This window comes from Stegodyphus dumicola, chromosome 5 (genome assembly GCF_044657685.1).
Source record: "Stegodyphus dumicola isolate Sdum_Otavi_A_Nest chromosome 5, ASM4465768v1".
Lineage (NCBI taxonomy): Eukaryota > Metazoa > Arthropoda > Arachnida > Araneae > Eresidae > Stegodyphus > Stegodyphus dumicola.
In genome coordinates this window covers 151,430,346-151,443,684 of record NC_140772.1, presented here as the reverse complement: position 1 = coordinate 151,443,684, position 13,339 = coordinate 151,430,346, and the positions used below count along the sequence as shown (strand labels likewise).

Genomic DNA, 13,339 nt, shown 5'->3' with positions numbered 1-13,339 from the left:
CACTCAAGCACTTCTGGAAACATCACTTTCGATATAATATAAGCATATCAACCTTCTTTAATAAAATATAATATAAGCATATCCAACCATCTTTAATATAATATAATATAAGCATATCAACCATCTTTAATATAATATAATATAAGTATATCAACCAAAAAAAATATTAAAGGTGTAAGGGGAAAAACATACTTTCCTGAACAAAATCATAATTGAATACTAAAAACAAATCGTAAAATCGAATGAAAACTATGTATAATGAATTTGCATTAGTTTATTGAACATGAAAACTATTCAAACATCACCTTAGTTAGGAACATTTTTTCATCTCCCCCCCAGCAGGAAAGTAATTAAAATTCCTTAAAAATTAAAGTTTCACAACCAAAATTAGTTTTATATTTTTTGTGCATATTCATATATAAATTATTAAACAGAATGATTTTATGTAAAATTTGATTATGAAAGAACTCGATTAAAAACTTTTTCTGTTATGAACTTGTTCAAATTGAATTCGAAAAGTAGAGTCTAGCTTACAAGCCTCATTAGAAAGTGTCTGTACAACTGTATTATTTTTGAGAGAGAAAGAAAGCTAGTTTTACGGGAGATTATATCAGCTGTGCACTTGGTCTTCGTTGCCTCTTTTCTCGTATTAGCGGACAATACCGAAATGAAAATTTTATAAAAACAGATTAGGGTATGTATAGTACTTTGGCAAATTTAAAGTTGTTGTTTTTTGAATGGCCAGACATTTGCAACACACTTGCTGCAAATTACCTTTAGTTACTTTGCACAATAAAAACAATTCCACTACCACATGTGAATGGAACTATATAAGGCATTGGTAGATAATAAATAAAGCGATTTTTATTTATTTATTTATTTTTGAGTTGAGATAAAATGCTATATGGATTTTATTTGAAGCAAATTATATCTTTGTTGCAGATTGACAAAAAAGCATGTTTTTCGGCATTATCTCCTGATATGCTTGCAACTGATATTGCATATTATCTTGTTAAAAAGAATGTAAGTATTTTTAATACAAGTTTTTAATTGTTTTATGTTCACAATATGAAATCTTTTCACATACAAATAAACTTATGATATAAAACAACATTGTGAAAATTTTAATCCATGATGCATGACATATCTCTAATGAAAATTCAGAGATATGTCATGCATCAAGTGTAACTGAATTTCTATTCTTTTTTTAGCATTAAAGATATATTATGTCTTTAGTAGGATATATTAGGAAACATTTAATAAGAAATATATTTTAATGAATATGAATAAATAAGAAATAATAATAATAAATATTAAACAAATTATGATGGCTAGCTCTTTGATGACATTGTACAACTGATTCAGACATGATTAAACAGCTGATACAGCAATAGCTGTTTTCTCTCTATATAGGGCATAGCTGGAAATAATTGTGTTTGTCATTTGAAGGTAAGTAGAAAGTGTGATTTGCATGTCAAATATGGTTTGGGATAAAAGTATAGGAGCAGTCTGATATATTCATTAAGTTATAAGTAAAGATTGAGGACAGCATAAATAGTAATATTTTTCTGTAGCATCTTAAAGAACAAATTTCATAACCTGCAGACAAACTGATTGATAAAATTATGTTTTACTAAAAAAAAAGATTGAAAATATAATAAAGGAAAAAACATAATGTGTATAAAATCTTTTCTTCTTTTCCTTTGAAATAATTTTTTCCTCTAAAGATTAAAACTGTGTTTTTTATTATTGTGAAATAATATATATAAAATAATGCTATGAATTAAAATTTTCTTTTTTCTTATGTTCTAAAACAGCAATTCTCATATTTTGTGTTTTTATGCAAACTTGTATCAGTAATTCCAGCAGCAGTTTGAAGGAGCAGATAGCTCTATATTTTGTTAGATTTTTCAGGTCTAAAATTCCAGGTTATTTATTTTTTTTAACTTCATATCTAAAATTATTAAAAGAGTCATTTTATTTGTTTTGACCTCCAATATCAAATGCCTACATTTAAATTATGGAAATTTTCAAAAGAAAAAAGGACATTGCAGACATAAACACCAAAACAAAGTAAAACATTATATTCGATTACAGAAGTCCACTGATGATGAAAACTGACAAAGATCTCACTAGACTAGTGCCAGTCCTTCTGGCAGAAGTTTGAAGGAACAGATCACTATTTTAGATAATCAACATAACAAGTTACTAATATAACATATCAAACCTTAATTGCATGTAATAATGTTTCATGTTGCAAAGCCAATATCCATTTTCACGTATGTGTTGTAGCACTGCTAAGATATGCTAGCCTCAATAGCTTACTAGTGCTTGCTACATCATGAATTGCATGATGCATCACTTTGCACAGGATTCACATAAAGCCAAAATCTTTTATGCCTGGAACTACAATCAACTGATCAACACAGCCACTGATATGCTAATTGGTATCATATCGAATTTTCTGATCAATCCTGCTTCACTTTGGAGTAAAGCAATGCATTGTATTGACAGTATAGGGGTGAATGTCATTTTCCGGAGTGCATTATCTAGCGTCATATTGGGCAGTTACTAAATGTGATGGTCTTTGGGGAAAGGGACAGTTTGGTGTAATGAGCACTCTTATCTGCTAATAGCTGAAGGTGCTATCACTCATAATCATTACATCTGAGAGGTTGTGCAGCCCAAAGTTTTGCCCTTCATTTAGTATTTTCCTGGAAATGTATTTCAATAGGACAATGACAATCCACATGTGTTAGAAATATTCAAGATTTTCTCTCATGAAGGAACAGATCACCTTTTATTTTGTTAGATAATCAACATATATAAATTACAGGCATAATACAGTAAACCTTAAATTGCATCTCATGTTGTATAACCAGTGTTTATCCATTTTCACATAAGTCACACTTTTCTTGATACCCAAATCCCATAATTTTAAGAATATAATATTGTATGCTGCCCATTGAAGACAAGTCCCAAATTTTGATCATTTTTTAGAAAAATTAAATGATTTGTAGAGAATTAATTGGATTTATGTACATACGAAGGATTACATCATGCTTATCCATTATTGTGGTAAACTGTAGTATTCTTCGTTGAGAACATATTCGTGACAGATGATGAATCCAAACTGAATTTGGCCTCTTGGTGTCATTGCAGTTATGCTTATTTAATTGATCTACAAGAGGTTTTTAGTGATGTATTTATTGTTTAGGGAATTTTAATGGAGAGCATTTTAGCGGGAGAGCAAACATGAATGACCTTTAGGAGATTTTATTGTAGCTAATAACATGATTTTTTACAATAATTTTAATCCATTGCTAACATTTTCATTGGCTGTGGGATAGGGATATATAGACTTTGTTTAATGTTCCAAATACAGTCACTCACTCCAGTCACAGTCACTCTCACTCATCTGGTCAGTCAGTCATCACTCAACCGCTGAGCTCCTAGAGATGAGGTCGGGTATTTTTCAGTGTTGAGCGTTTTGGGGGGGGGAAGTTTCTCTGGATTTTATGCCATTGTGGATTACTTGCTTTTGGATTACTACTGCAGACCTGTCTGGGTAAGTCTTTTCTTTTCTTCCTCTTGTCTTGACATGCATTACCGTGGCCAACTCAGTTAGCAGCGTTAAGCACGATGGATGAGCAGTCGATAAGAGAATACTATGGTAAAAGATAGAACATACTTAGCTGTTTTTGAGGAAATCACAGCTAGTTTTACGAAAGAGAAAACAGAAAAAAGGAGAATACAGCACATTTCTCTTAATGAGGTTTACACAGAAGAGTGCAAAGGGCACGTTACAAAAGAATAGTTATTCGCAAAACTTAACAAAATTGAAATGGACCTACAGAATTTAGAAAAGGCAAAATGTCCCGAAAAAGATAGTAAATCCATGGACCTTCAACCCGCACGTTTCCTTACAGAGCAGATGCTCAAACATACTGAATCAAATATCAAAATAATTAATAATGATCTAGCTAAACTAGAAACTCAATTTAAATGTGATAACTCACCAATTCAAAATGAGAATTCAAAACCACTAAAAAGAAAAGCTAGCGGGAAAAGATGCAGCAAAAAAGAAACTGATAGCAAGGGATTTATCTCCCCACGTAAAACACACAAGAGGAACAATTCCAATGCAGAAATAATTTATCCTTCACAGGAAAATAAATTCAAAAATCTTAATAACGAAGTTAATATGGATGACGAAAACGAAGCCCCCTTTGAAATCCCAAAAAAGGTTGCGGGGCATATGTCACCAATAGTACTCGCTGACTTCCAGGGGAACTGGGACAAGTTTAAAAATGAAATAGAAGAACTAGAGATAAAAAACTATACTGGCAATTTAAAAGGTGGCCGCCTAACAATTCGAGTCTTTGACTCCGATCACTACTGAGAAGTAACTGCGCACCTCAAAAAACGAGGCCTTCCTTTCCATACCTTCAAATTAAATTCCCCAAAACCAATCAAAGCAATCATTAAAAGATTACCAGATACCTCAGATACTGAAATCCTATTTGAAGAAATCAAGAATTCGGGCATTCCAATACTAAAAATCAAACAAATAAAAGAGTATGAGACGGCAATTTAATTAATCTTCCGGTTTTCCTGGCGGAAGTTAAGAGAAACCCTAAAGAAAAGAAAATTTTTTATCTAAAGAAATTACGTGGATTAGACATCCAAATGGCGAATTGCAGATCGTGGCCAGGCCCTGTGCAGTCTTATAAATGTCAAAGGTAATGGACGCACACAGGAACTGTGCAATTATACACCACACTGCCTAAAATGTGCAGACACACATGAAACTTTCACTTGCAAAACCAGGAAGGAAACTAATCCCGTAGTCTGCGTGTTATGCAAAGAAAATCACATATCGTCTTATCGTGGATGCAGTAAGAACCCAAAGAATATCCAAAAAAGAATAGAACAGGAAAAAGCCGAGAAAGCGGCTAACAGAAATACAAAGAACACTAATTTCCAACTCACAGAAGCTGAATTCCCGCCACTTCCATCGGCGCCGTTAACAGCGACTACTACCAGCCAAACTCAAGCAGAGAATAACAACACGAACAGCAACAGAAATGAAGTCTCCTTTTTCAAATGGATTAAAACACAATTTACCAACGTAAAATTTTTCTTCAACCAATTCAAGACTGCAAAGTCTATAATGCAGAAAATTGAAGTCGGCATGGCGGCTGTGGAACACTTAAGAGCCTTGACTATGAGTTTTAAGCCCATAATGCTGAATACAAACCTGATCGCAACTACCACAAATTTTATTAAAGTCTCTTTCTTTAACGCCAACGGAGTTAAAAAGCAGAAACAAGAATTAATCAACTACATGACTCATCACAATATTGATATAATGATGTTAAACAAAACTCACCTTATTGCTAGTCATAAATTCAATATCCCAGGATTTAATGTATAGAGGAATGACCGGGCCTAGAACGGCAAAGAAGGCACTGCGATATGCGTCAAAAAACACATTAAAAGTACTCGTTTTGAAATCCATAATACAGGAAACATCGAATGCGCGGGTGCACTTGTTTACACAGGATTCAGAAACCCTTTCCTATTTAACGCAGTCTACCATCCTCCAAACAGCACACTCAGTAGTAATGCTCTGATCAATATCTCCAAATTTAATTTCCCTACCCTCATTGCAGGGCATCTTAGCACTAAAAATGTATTATGGAACTGCAGAACCTCAAACAGAAATGGAATTATTCTTCAAAATTATATACAGAATTGACTTAAGAATAATCGACCCTACCTGTTATCATCACGACGGGATGGGAGACATTCTTGATATTCTTCTCTTTCGGAACATCGCAACCACACCGGCATTGGAAGTTATAGATCTCTCTTCTAATCACCTTCCTGTGAACCTTGAGTTTTACGGCTTCTACCCGCCGCTCCAAAAACCTATTAATAAAATTAACTGGGAAATCTACACTAAAGAATTAAATAAAATTCTGAGCAAAGCTACTTCCCGTAACCCTTAGGATATTGAGAAGAATGTGGAAAATCTTAATAGTAAAATTCAAGAAGCAATTACTAAAGCAACCTACAATAGCACCAAATTTAACCTTCATAAACTGCCTAATTATATTATTGATATTATCAAAAAAAGAAACAGATACAGGAAAATCTGGCACCTAACAAGATTTCCAAGGGGCAAAGCCCAAATAAACTACTTAAACAGAAGAATCTCGGAAGAAATTCAAAAACATCGTACCGCTATCTGGAATAATATGTTAGAAAATATGGAAATCCAGCAAAATACAGTTTGGAAAATTGCAGAAGCCCTCTGCACAAACAATAGCAACCAATTACGCACGCAGGTCAGACAGTTTATTCCGAACACGAAATCGCAGAAGCAATGGTGGTTAACCTAAGCAAAAAATTTGAGAAGCATGAAGAAGAAAATTCAGAACACGAAAATAAAATCAATAATACAGTAGATCTTATCCAAATTAGAAACTTTAGAGATTTTATTCAATTCACGTCTCTAAAAGAGGTCAGAGAAAAAATCAAAAGCATTAAAAAGAAGAAAGCAAAGGGATTCAACAATATCAACAATGAAGCTCTAAAAGCACTGCCTAACATGGACCTTTTTGTGATTTTCCCCATGATTAACGTGTATATGAGTCAATATCCCTTAGAAAGTCCACTATGAAGGCATTCTGCCCCTTAGATAGCCCTTGAGTGTTTTGCCATAATTAAACAAGCTGAAAACTAAACTGTATACCATTAATGTATTCATATCACTCCTTTAAAATCTGATGCGTGCATGTAATTTTATAATATGCTAGAACCACGGTTCTCAACCTTTTGACTAACGTGTACCATCTAATTAAACATTGAAAAACTTTAGTACCACCACTACATTTTACAGTGATTATTTTTCAATTTCTCAATATAAATATTAAAATATATATATATTGCCATTTGCACAACCTGTTGGCTATTTGTATTAAATATGCATGTATAAAAAATATTAGATTAAAAATTGGCTACTATTTTAATTACCAAAATTTAAGTTACAATACTTTAATTCTAAAATTTAGTGTAAAATTTGGGCCTGTTTAAGATAGATCAATTACTTCATGTCTGATCTTATTTCAGTTAAATTTAACCATAAATTCTCTTTTAATTTTGTTCTGTATTTATTTTTCAAATAAAGCGTGGAAGAAAATTGTTGTTCATACAAATAGGTTGTTCAAAAAGGCAATAAAAATTTAGTAGCTTTATTTGAAATTCTTTTTTTACATGCCTTTAAATTCTTTTTTTGGGTTCAGCCAAAGGTGTGTGTGTTACAAGTGTGTTATTTTTGAAATCTTCAGTCAGAGTTCAATCACCGTAAATTTCTATCAATTGTTCTTTTTCTTTACGAGATTTCGGAATTACGTAGTTAAAAATACTTTGTTTCTTTGCATACCACATGTTGAGAATCTCAGTGCTAGACATTAGATTTTAAAAATGAATTTAGTTGAAAATTCATTTCCAAAATATTCAGATGTATTTTTTAAAATGTTTTTCTCAGTACTGTTCTGTAAAATGTTTTTCTCTGATAATTTTTTAAAATATACACTCAAATTCAAAAATAATTGTACATGCCTGAAATCACGGATTTCTTAGAAACTGTGAACTTATAATTTTATGAACTTGTGTGGAATTCTACATTGAACAAATTTTGAGCTTGAACTCAAGCAATATAGAATGCTATTTCTTCAGGTATGCATTTGAAACCTGTTTGATTCAATGCCACAGCAATTTTAAGCTCTTATTGCAGTGCATGGTAATTTTATCAAATACTGATTTTTGGTGACTGTTATCCTTGTATTGCTCTGGGAATTTAATAACTTCTTTATATCACTATTCAAATTTCATTCACTTCTGATGATTGCTTCATGGTGTTGCATATTTTAACGACAAAAAAAAAAAAAAAAGAAAAGAAAAGAAAAGAGTATACATTTATATAGATACACACACATTACATTTTATATTTATAAATTATGCATATCAGTAGACATGAAGAATTATGTAATATTTAACAAATCATATTAAATTATAGTGTTTCCTCTATAATTAATACTTTATAATATTTTCTGCTAATTAATGATAACAGTTATGTCACAAACCATCTTAAATATCTAAACTGTTACTAGAATTTTATCTTAAAGTAGTTAAGTTAGAAAACTTATTTTATATAAATAAGTTACTCTTGAATAATAATAAATATTTGACTAATTCTTGAGAAAATCGGGAAATTACTTTAGATTTAATATCAAAACAGGATTTGATTGATGTTCATAATTTTGACAAAGTTGTATATTAGCAGGATTCTAAACAATATTAGATAATAGTTCAAAATGCTTATTTTATTCCTAGATCTAGTCCACATGGTGTACTTCACCTTGAAAAATGTTATTCGGAACATTCCATCATGAAAGAGATTGAGAAATATTTGTTTTAAAACATAAATGTCAAATATCTGAACTTCATAACCAAGTAAAATATTTGCTATAAATTAACTTCAGTTTGTAATGTTAAACATTGCATGTTGCATTGCAATATATAAATAAAATCATCCAATACATCGTTTGAATACATATATAAATAAAATATATAAATAAAATCATACAATATAATATATAAATATATAAATAAAATCATACAATACATCGTTTCAGTCTTGGGATCTGAAAACTTGAGTAATACTTTTAAAGACTACAGTTATAATGTGTAATGCCATAGCAGGAGACCAAATTATGCCATATATAATATTTTTTATATATCTAGTCAGTATTTACAGCTTCTATACATAGCACTGTTTATAAATTTTAATTAAACGTAGTTTTAATACAGTACAGAAATTTTTAAAATATTTTATTTGAGTGTGTAAATTAAATATTGTGAAACTTTAAAAGAAGCTACTCAAACTATCACATGTGTGCTCTTCATGTTGTACCCCCTTTCTCTTTTATTAGCAGTAAAGAAGAAGTTAAATGGCTGAGAGCGATACCCCCCCCCCAAAAAAGTAATCTTGCTATTGTTATAGAACATTAACCTCTTCATCGTCTGTAATGTGTCTAGTGCGTTCAAGTGAAACTTCCGCAGGCGGCTGTAACGTGCTACAAGCGTTCTTCTACATTTTAAAACGCTTTCTAAATGTTTACTTGTTTGAGTGTTTATTTTTGTTTGTACTAAAACCTCATAGAGGGCAGCACTAGTCAGGCATTCTATTTCCAATTGAATTTGCCCCAGGTTTTATGAATTTTTGCACCATTTTACATAAGATACAAGACAGTGAGAGATGGCTTCAAAGTCTACTCAGCAGAAAAAGAGAAAAAATGAGATTGTGAATTGGAAAGACAAGAAGGATATACGTTTAATGAGTACAGCCCATAATAACTCAGATTGATGTTGGAACACGGAAAAGAACTGTAAAAAAACCAATAATTGTAAAAGATTACAACAACAAAATGGGAGGAGTGGACCGCCTGGAACAGATGTTATCAAATTATCCTGCTGTTAGAAATAAGCAGAGATATTATTTTTCCATTATGCTTTATTTCCTTATAATTTTACTTAATATTCATTGACATTCATCCACTATGAAAATTATGATGTATAGAGAAAACAACATTACACACTACAAAAAACAGACGGCCGCTGGTGGGAAATTTTCGCGTACAGGAGAGGACTGCGAAAGGGTTAAACAATATTTTATTAGCTATAAATATATGAAACATATTTAATGTTTTATTTCAAAAAGAGAAGGAAAAATATAAAGTATATTACATTTTATTACAGAAATTAGAATGAAATGAAATGTATTAAATTTCCTTCCCCCTCCCAAAGCAACTGAATTTCAAATATAAAATATAATTTGTAAGTTTATTCAATGTAAAGTATGGTTTTCTATCTTCCACATGTTTTTAGTAATCTTTTTTATAATATATTCTCATATACGAGATTAATTTATTATCAGGTGCCATTTCGAGATGCTCATAAAATTGCCGGTGAGGTTGTTAGATTAGCTGAGAAAGAGAACTGTAGCATCACAGAGCTTACACTTGCTCAATTAAAAAGCATAAGGTAAAATGTTTCAAAATATTCAGAAAACCTTTTTCATATTTAAAATTTAGATATAATAACTAAAATTTCAAAAACTTGCATACAGTAATTGTGTTTATTTTAATTTCTTTTATTTTTATGATTTTAATGTTTTTAGTGGACATTTTACGGAGGATGTTGTATCTCTATGGGATTATGAGCACAGTGTCGAACAATATCAAGCTTTTGGTGGCACTGCCTTGCATAACATTGAAATTCAAATTCAACAATTAGAGCAGTGGATATCTGATTCACAGATCTTAACCACTCAAGTGTAGAGTGTTATTCAAGATTAGTTACATGTTTTAGTTGATTTTCTGAACTGTTTCTTTTTATATCATATTGACATGTCAAATTTTTAAATGTATCCCATGAGTTTTTTTATATATATTGTCATATATTTATGGTACAGCTTGCTATCATGTAGCATGTAAAATAAGACATTTTTCCAGAGAGAAGTTTCTTCTATTTGCTATTTCAAATTTTACTTCCTATTACTAGTAAACTGATCTTTAATCATGAATAAATTAATTTCCCCCAAAACATGCTTTAAATATTAATTTTATTATTTTAATCTAAAAAAGATAACAATAGCAATTAGAAAACTCCTGTATTTAGTATTCGTGTCTTATTAGTTGTTTAAAAATCCTGTTCTAAACTTTCATATATTTATATTCTTCTACATGGACATAGTTTTCTAATTTTAGCGATTTCTGAAGGCAATGTAAATACTTTTTATATCTTTATAATGTTTGTAATAGCAACTTAAATCTCCTTTTGAATTTGATTATTTCTTCATTCTATTCTAAAAAATATATATTTATATGTTTTGCTGAAGTGCATCATTGCAAATTTAATCAGTGTCGTATGATTTTTATACAGTACAGATGTCACATACATGTGACATAATGGCAAAAATAAAACTGAAATTTTTTACCCAGTAGTATTCAAACTCAAATTTAATAAATCAGTAATAATAAGGCAATACTGTATTTCTCTGTTGAGATGTAAAATAACTTTGCCATTCTAAATTTAATATCAGCAACATCATCTTTGCTTTTCTCATGCCTCTTTTTATCCTGCTAATATGTAGTCTGATGCTTTTTTGTATCTGCAAATGTAATGCTATTATTATGCAAAATATGTGCTTGAAAATGTTTGAATAACAAGTATACTTTTTATGCCAGTTTTACTATATGTATTCACTTCAGTAATGTTGTACTTCAGATAAAGAACTATATCAGCCAGCTGTTATTATATCTTCATTATATGAAATTACTCAGGTGTCTTACCATCATCTACATCAGACCCCAAATTCTTCACTCATGCACATGTACACAAACGTAAGTTAAAAATCAAAGTTTAACTTAAGGTCCTTTTATTCATTTTTAAAATTAGGAAATTCTCTCTTTCAAATTGCAGTCATGCTACATTTTATTTCAATTAAAATTTAATGTATTATCATTAATAGACAGACTATATGGGAGAATTTTTAGCTAATTAAAACATTTCTAACTGCAGCATGATTAGCCTCAACTTTCTGATTTAATTTGCATAAGAAATATATGAGAAAATTTTACAGGAGTTTATGAAGTACCAAACTTGCATCCAATTCCATATAGCTTGATATCATTAATAATCAATAATACAGTACAAAGTCCGAAATCCAGAATCGTCGGGACTTCGGCGATTCCAGATTAGGGATTTTTCCGGATATTAGATCATCATTTTAAATCTAGTAAAATGGCATGTAGAAATTATAAAATTAAAAAGGATAAAATTGTGATTTATGAAATAATGAAGTATTGATCTAAAGGGTATCAAAATTTACAAAGTAAAATTTGCGGCTATCATCATCAAATTCAGCTATTGTTCACTATACATATTTGGCTATGCATCATGAGCTTGGCGAATAATGACAAGTAGTTCAGTTAAATTTTATCTTGCTTCTGTCATGCACGGAGACAAATTAAGCCTGAATTGTATTAGTTTAGTTATTTATTATACTTAGGTCTATTTCTTGAACACGCTTAAGGCTTATCAGAGTTCTGAATAAATAAATTCCGACATATACTTATTAAGGGTCAGCGCTAGATATCTTACTGCCTGATGCAGACTCTGTGGGTCCATATGAGCCCTCACGCTGGTTCTGGGTTTATGCGAATAAAAAAATCAGTTATTTTTAATTCAAATAGCCCTAAATGTTATCTTTGGGTCTATGAGTATTGTCAACAAAATCTATTTTTAGCATATGGAAAGAAATTTTTGGTAAATTTTTCCTCATCAACATTTTTTAGCGCATTTAACTTAAATCTGTAATTATCGCCAAGCTTAATGTCAACATAAAACATTACCATACTATTACTATGTCTATTATTCAATTACGAACATAAAAATTTGCTTAGGCATTGCTACATGAGTCGTTACTTAAGTTGTCATGTTTTGATAAACATGCGGCGATGAAAGGAAAGTATAATAAATAATGATTCGCCAGGTTGGGCATCAGATCAACAATGTATCTATGTGGAATGTTTTGGTTTGTGCCAAAGCAGATACGCAGCAATGGAGCCAAATTACTGATGGTACAAATTTATGCTAAAATTATTGTTTCTTCAATAACAAGGTATTTTAGTTAGTGTTGAAGAGAAATTAAGAGTCGGGACTCTTCAGATGTTTTATTACGCATGTAAATGGTGTTTTATTATGCATGGGTGAATAAAATTACCTTCTTCCTGTCCTTGGATTTGCTTAGTGAACATATAGTCTGCCTCTCTTTTATTACTAGATCTAGTGAGCAAACATGAGTACATTGATAGTTCAGCCTGGATTTGATTCTAGACTAATGGACATTTTCATAGTTTTCCCCATGTGGCAGTTTCCCTTAGAAAGTCCACAACAAAGCCATCCCTCCTTTTAGACACATAGCTTCCACATATGTTGCCCTAATCAAATAAACCAACTTACATGGTGAAATAGAACATGATTGTAGTACTAGATACTTCATGTCTGTGATCAAGATAAATTTATCAAATTTAGAAAAATAATACTTTATCTTATATGTGTTTTGAATTCAATAATACTGATGATCATCCACAAATCTGGCTATCAAATCTGGCTTTTGTTGACAGATGATATATTAAAACAAATAAAAACAATGCAATAAAAACATTGGAAACATTTACAAGATTGAGTATAGTAATAAACAAAA

At 30.8% G+C, this 13,339-nt stretch overlaps 1 protein-coding gene across 12 annotated transcripts in view; it reads left to right on the top strand.

The window, feature by feature from the left end:
* The window catches only part of Argl (Argininosuccinate lyase), a 147,069-nt gene extending 135,691 nt beyond the window's left edge, over positions 1–11,378 (top strand). For all 12 annotated transcript variants that reach the window (XM_085817229.1, XM_085817228.1, XM_085817226.1 and 9 more), the window contains 3 exons: positions 943–1,023; positions 10,007–10,113; positions 10,250–11,378. In XM_085817229.1, the coding sequence (XP_085673355.1) occupies positions 943–1,023; positions 10,007–10,113; positions 10,250–10,409 (348 nt within the window). In that variant the 3' untranslated portion in view covers positions 10,410–11,378. The remainder of the gene's footprint in view (positions 1–942; positions 1,024–10,006; positions 10,114–10,249) is intronic.
* Positions 11,379–13,339: the final 1,961 nt, after the last annotated feature.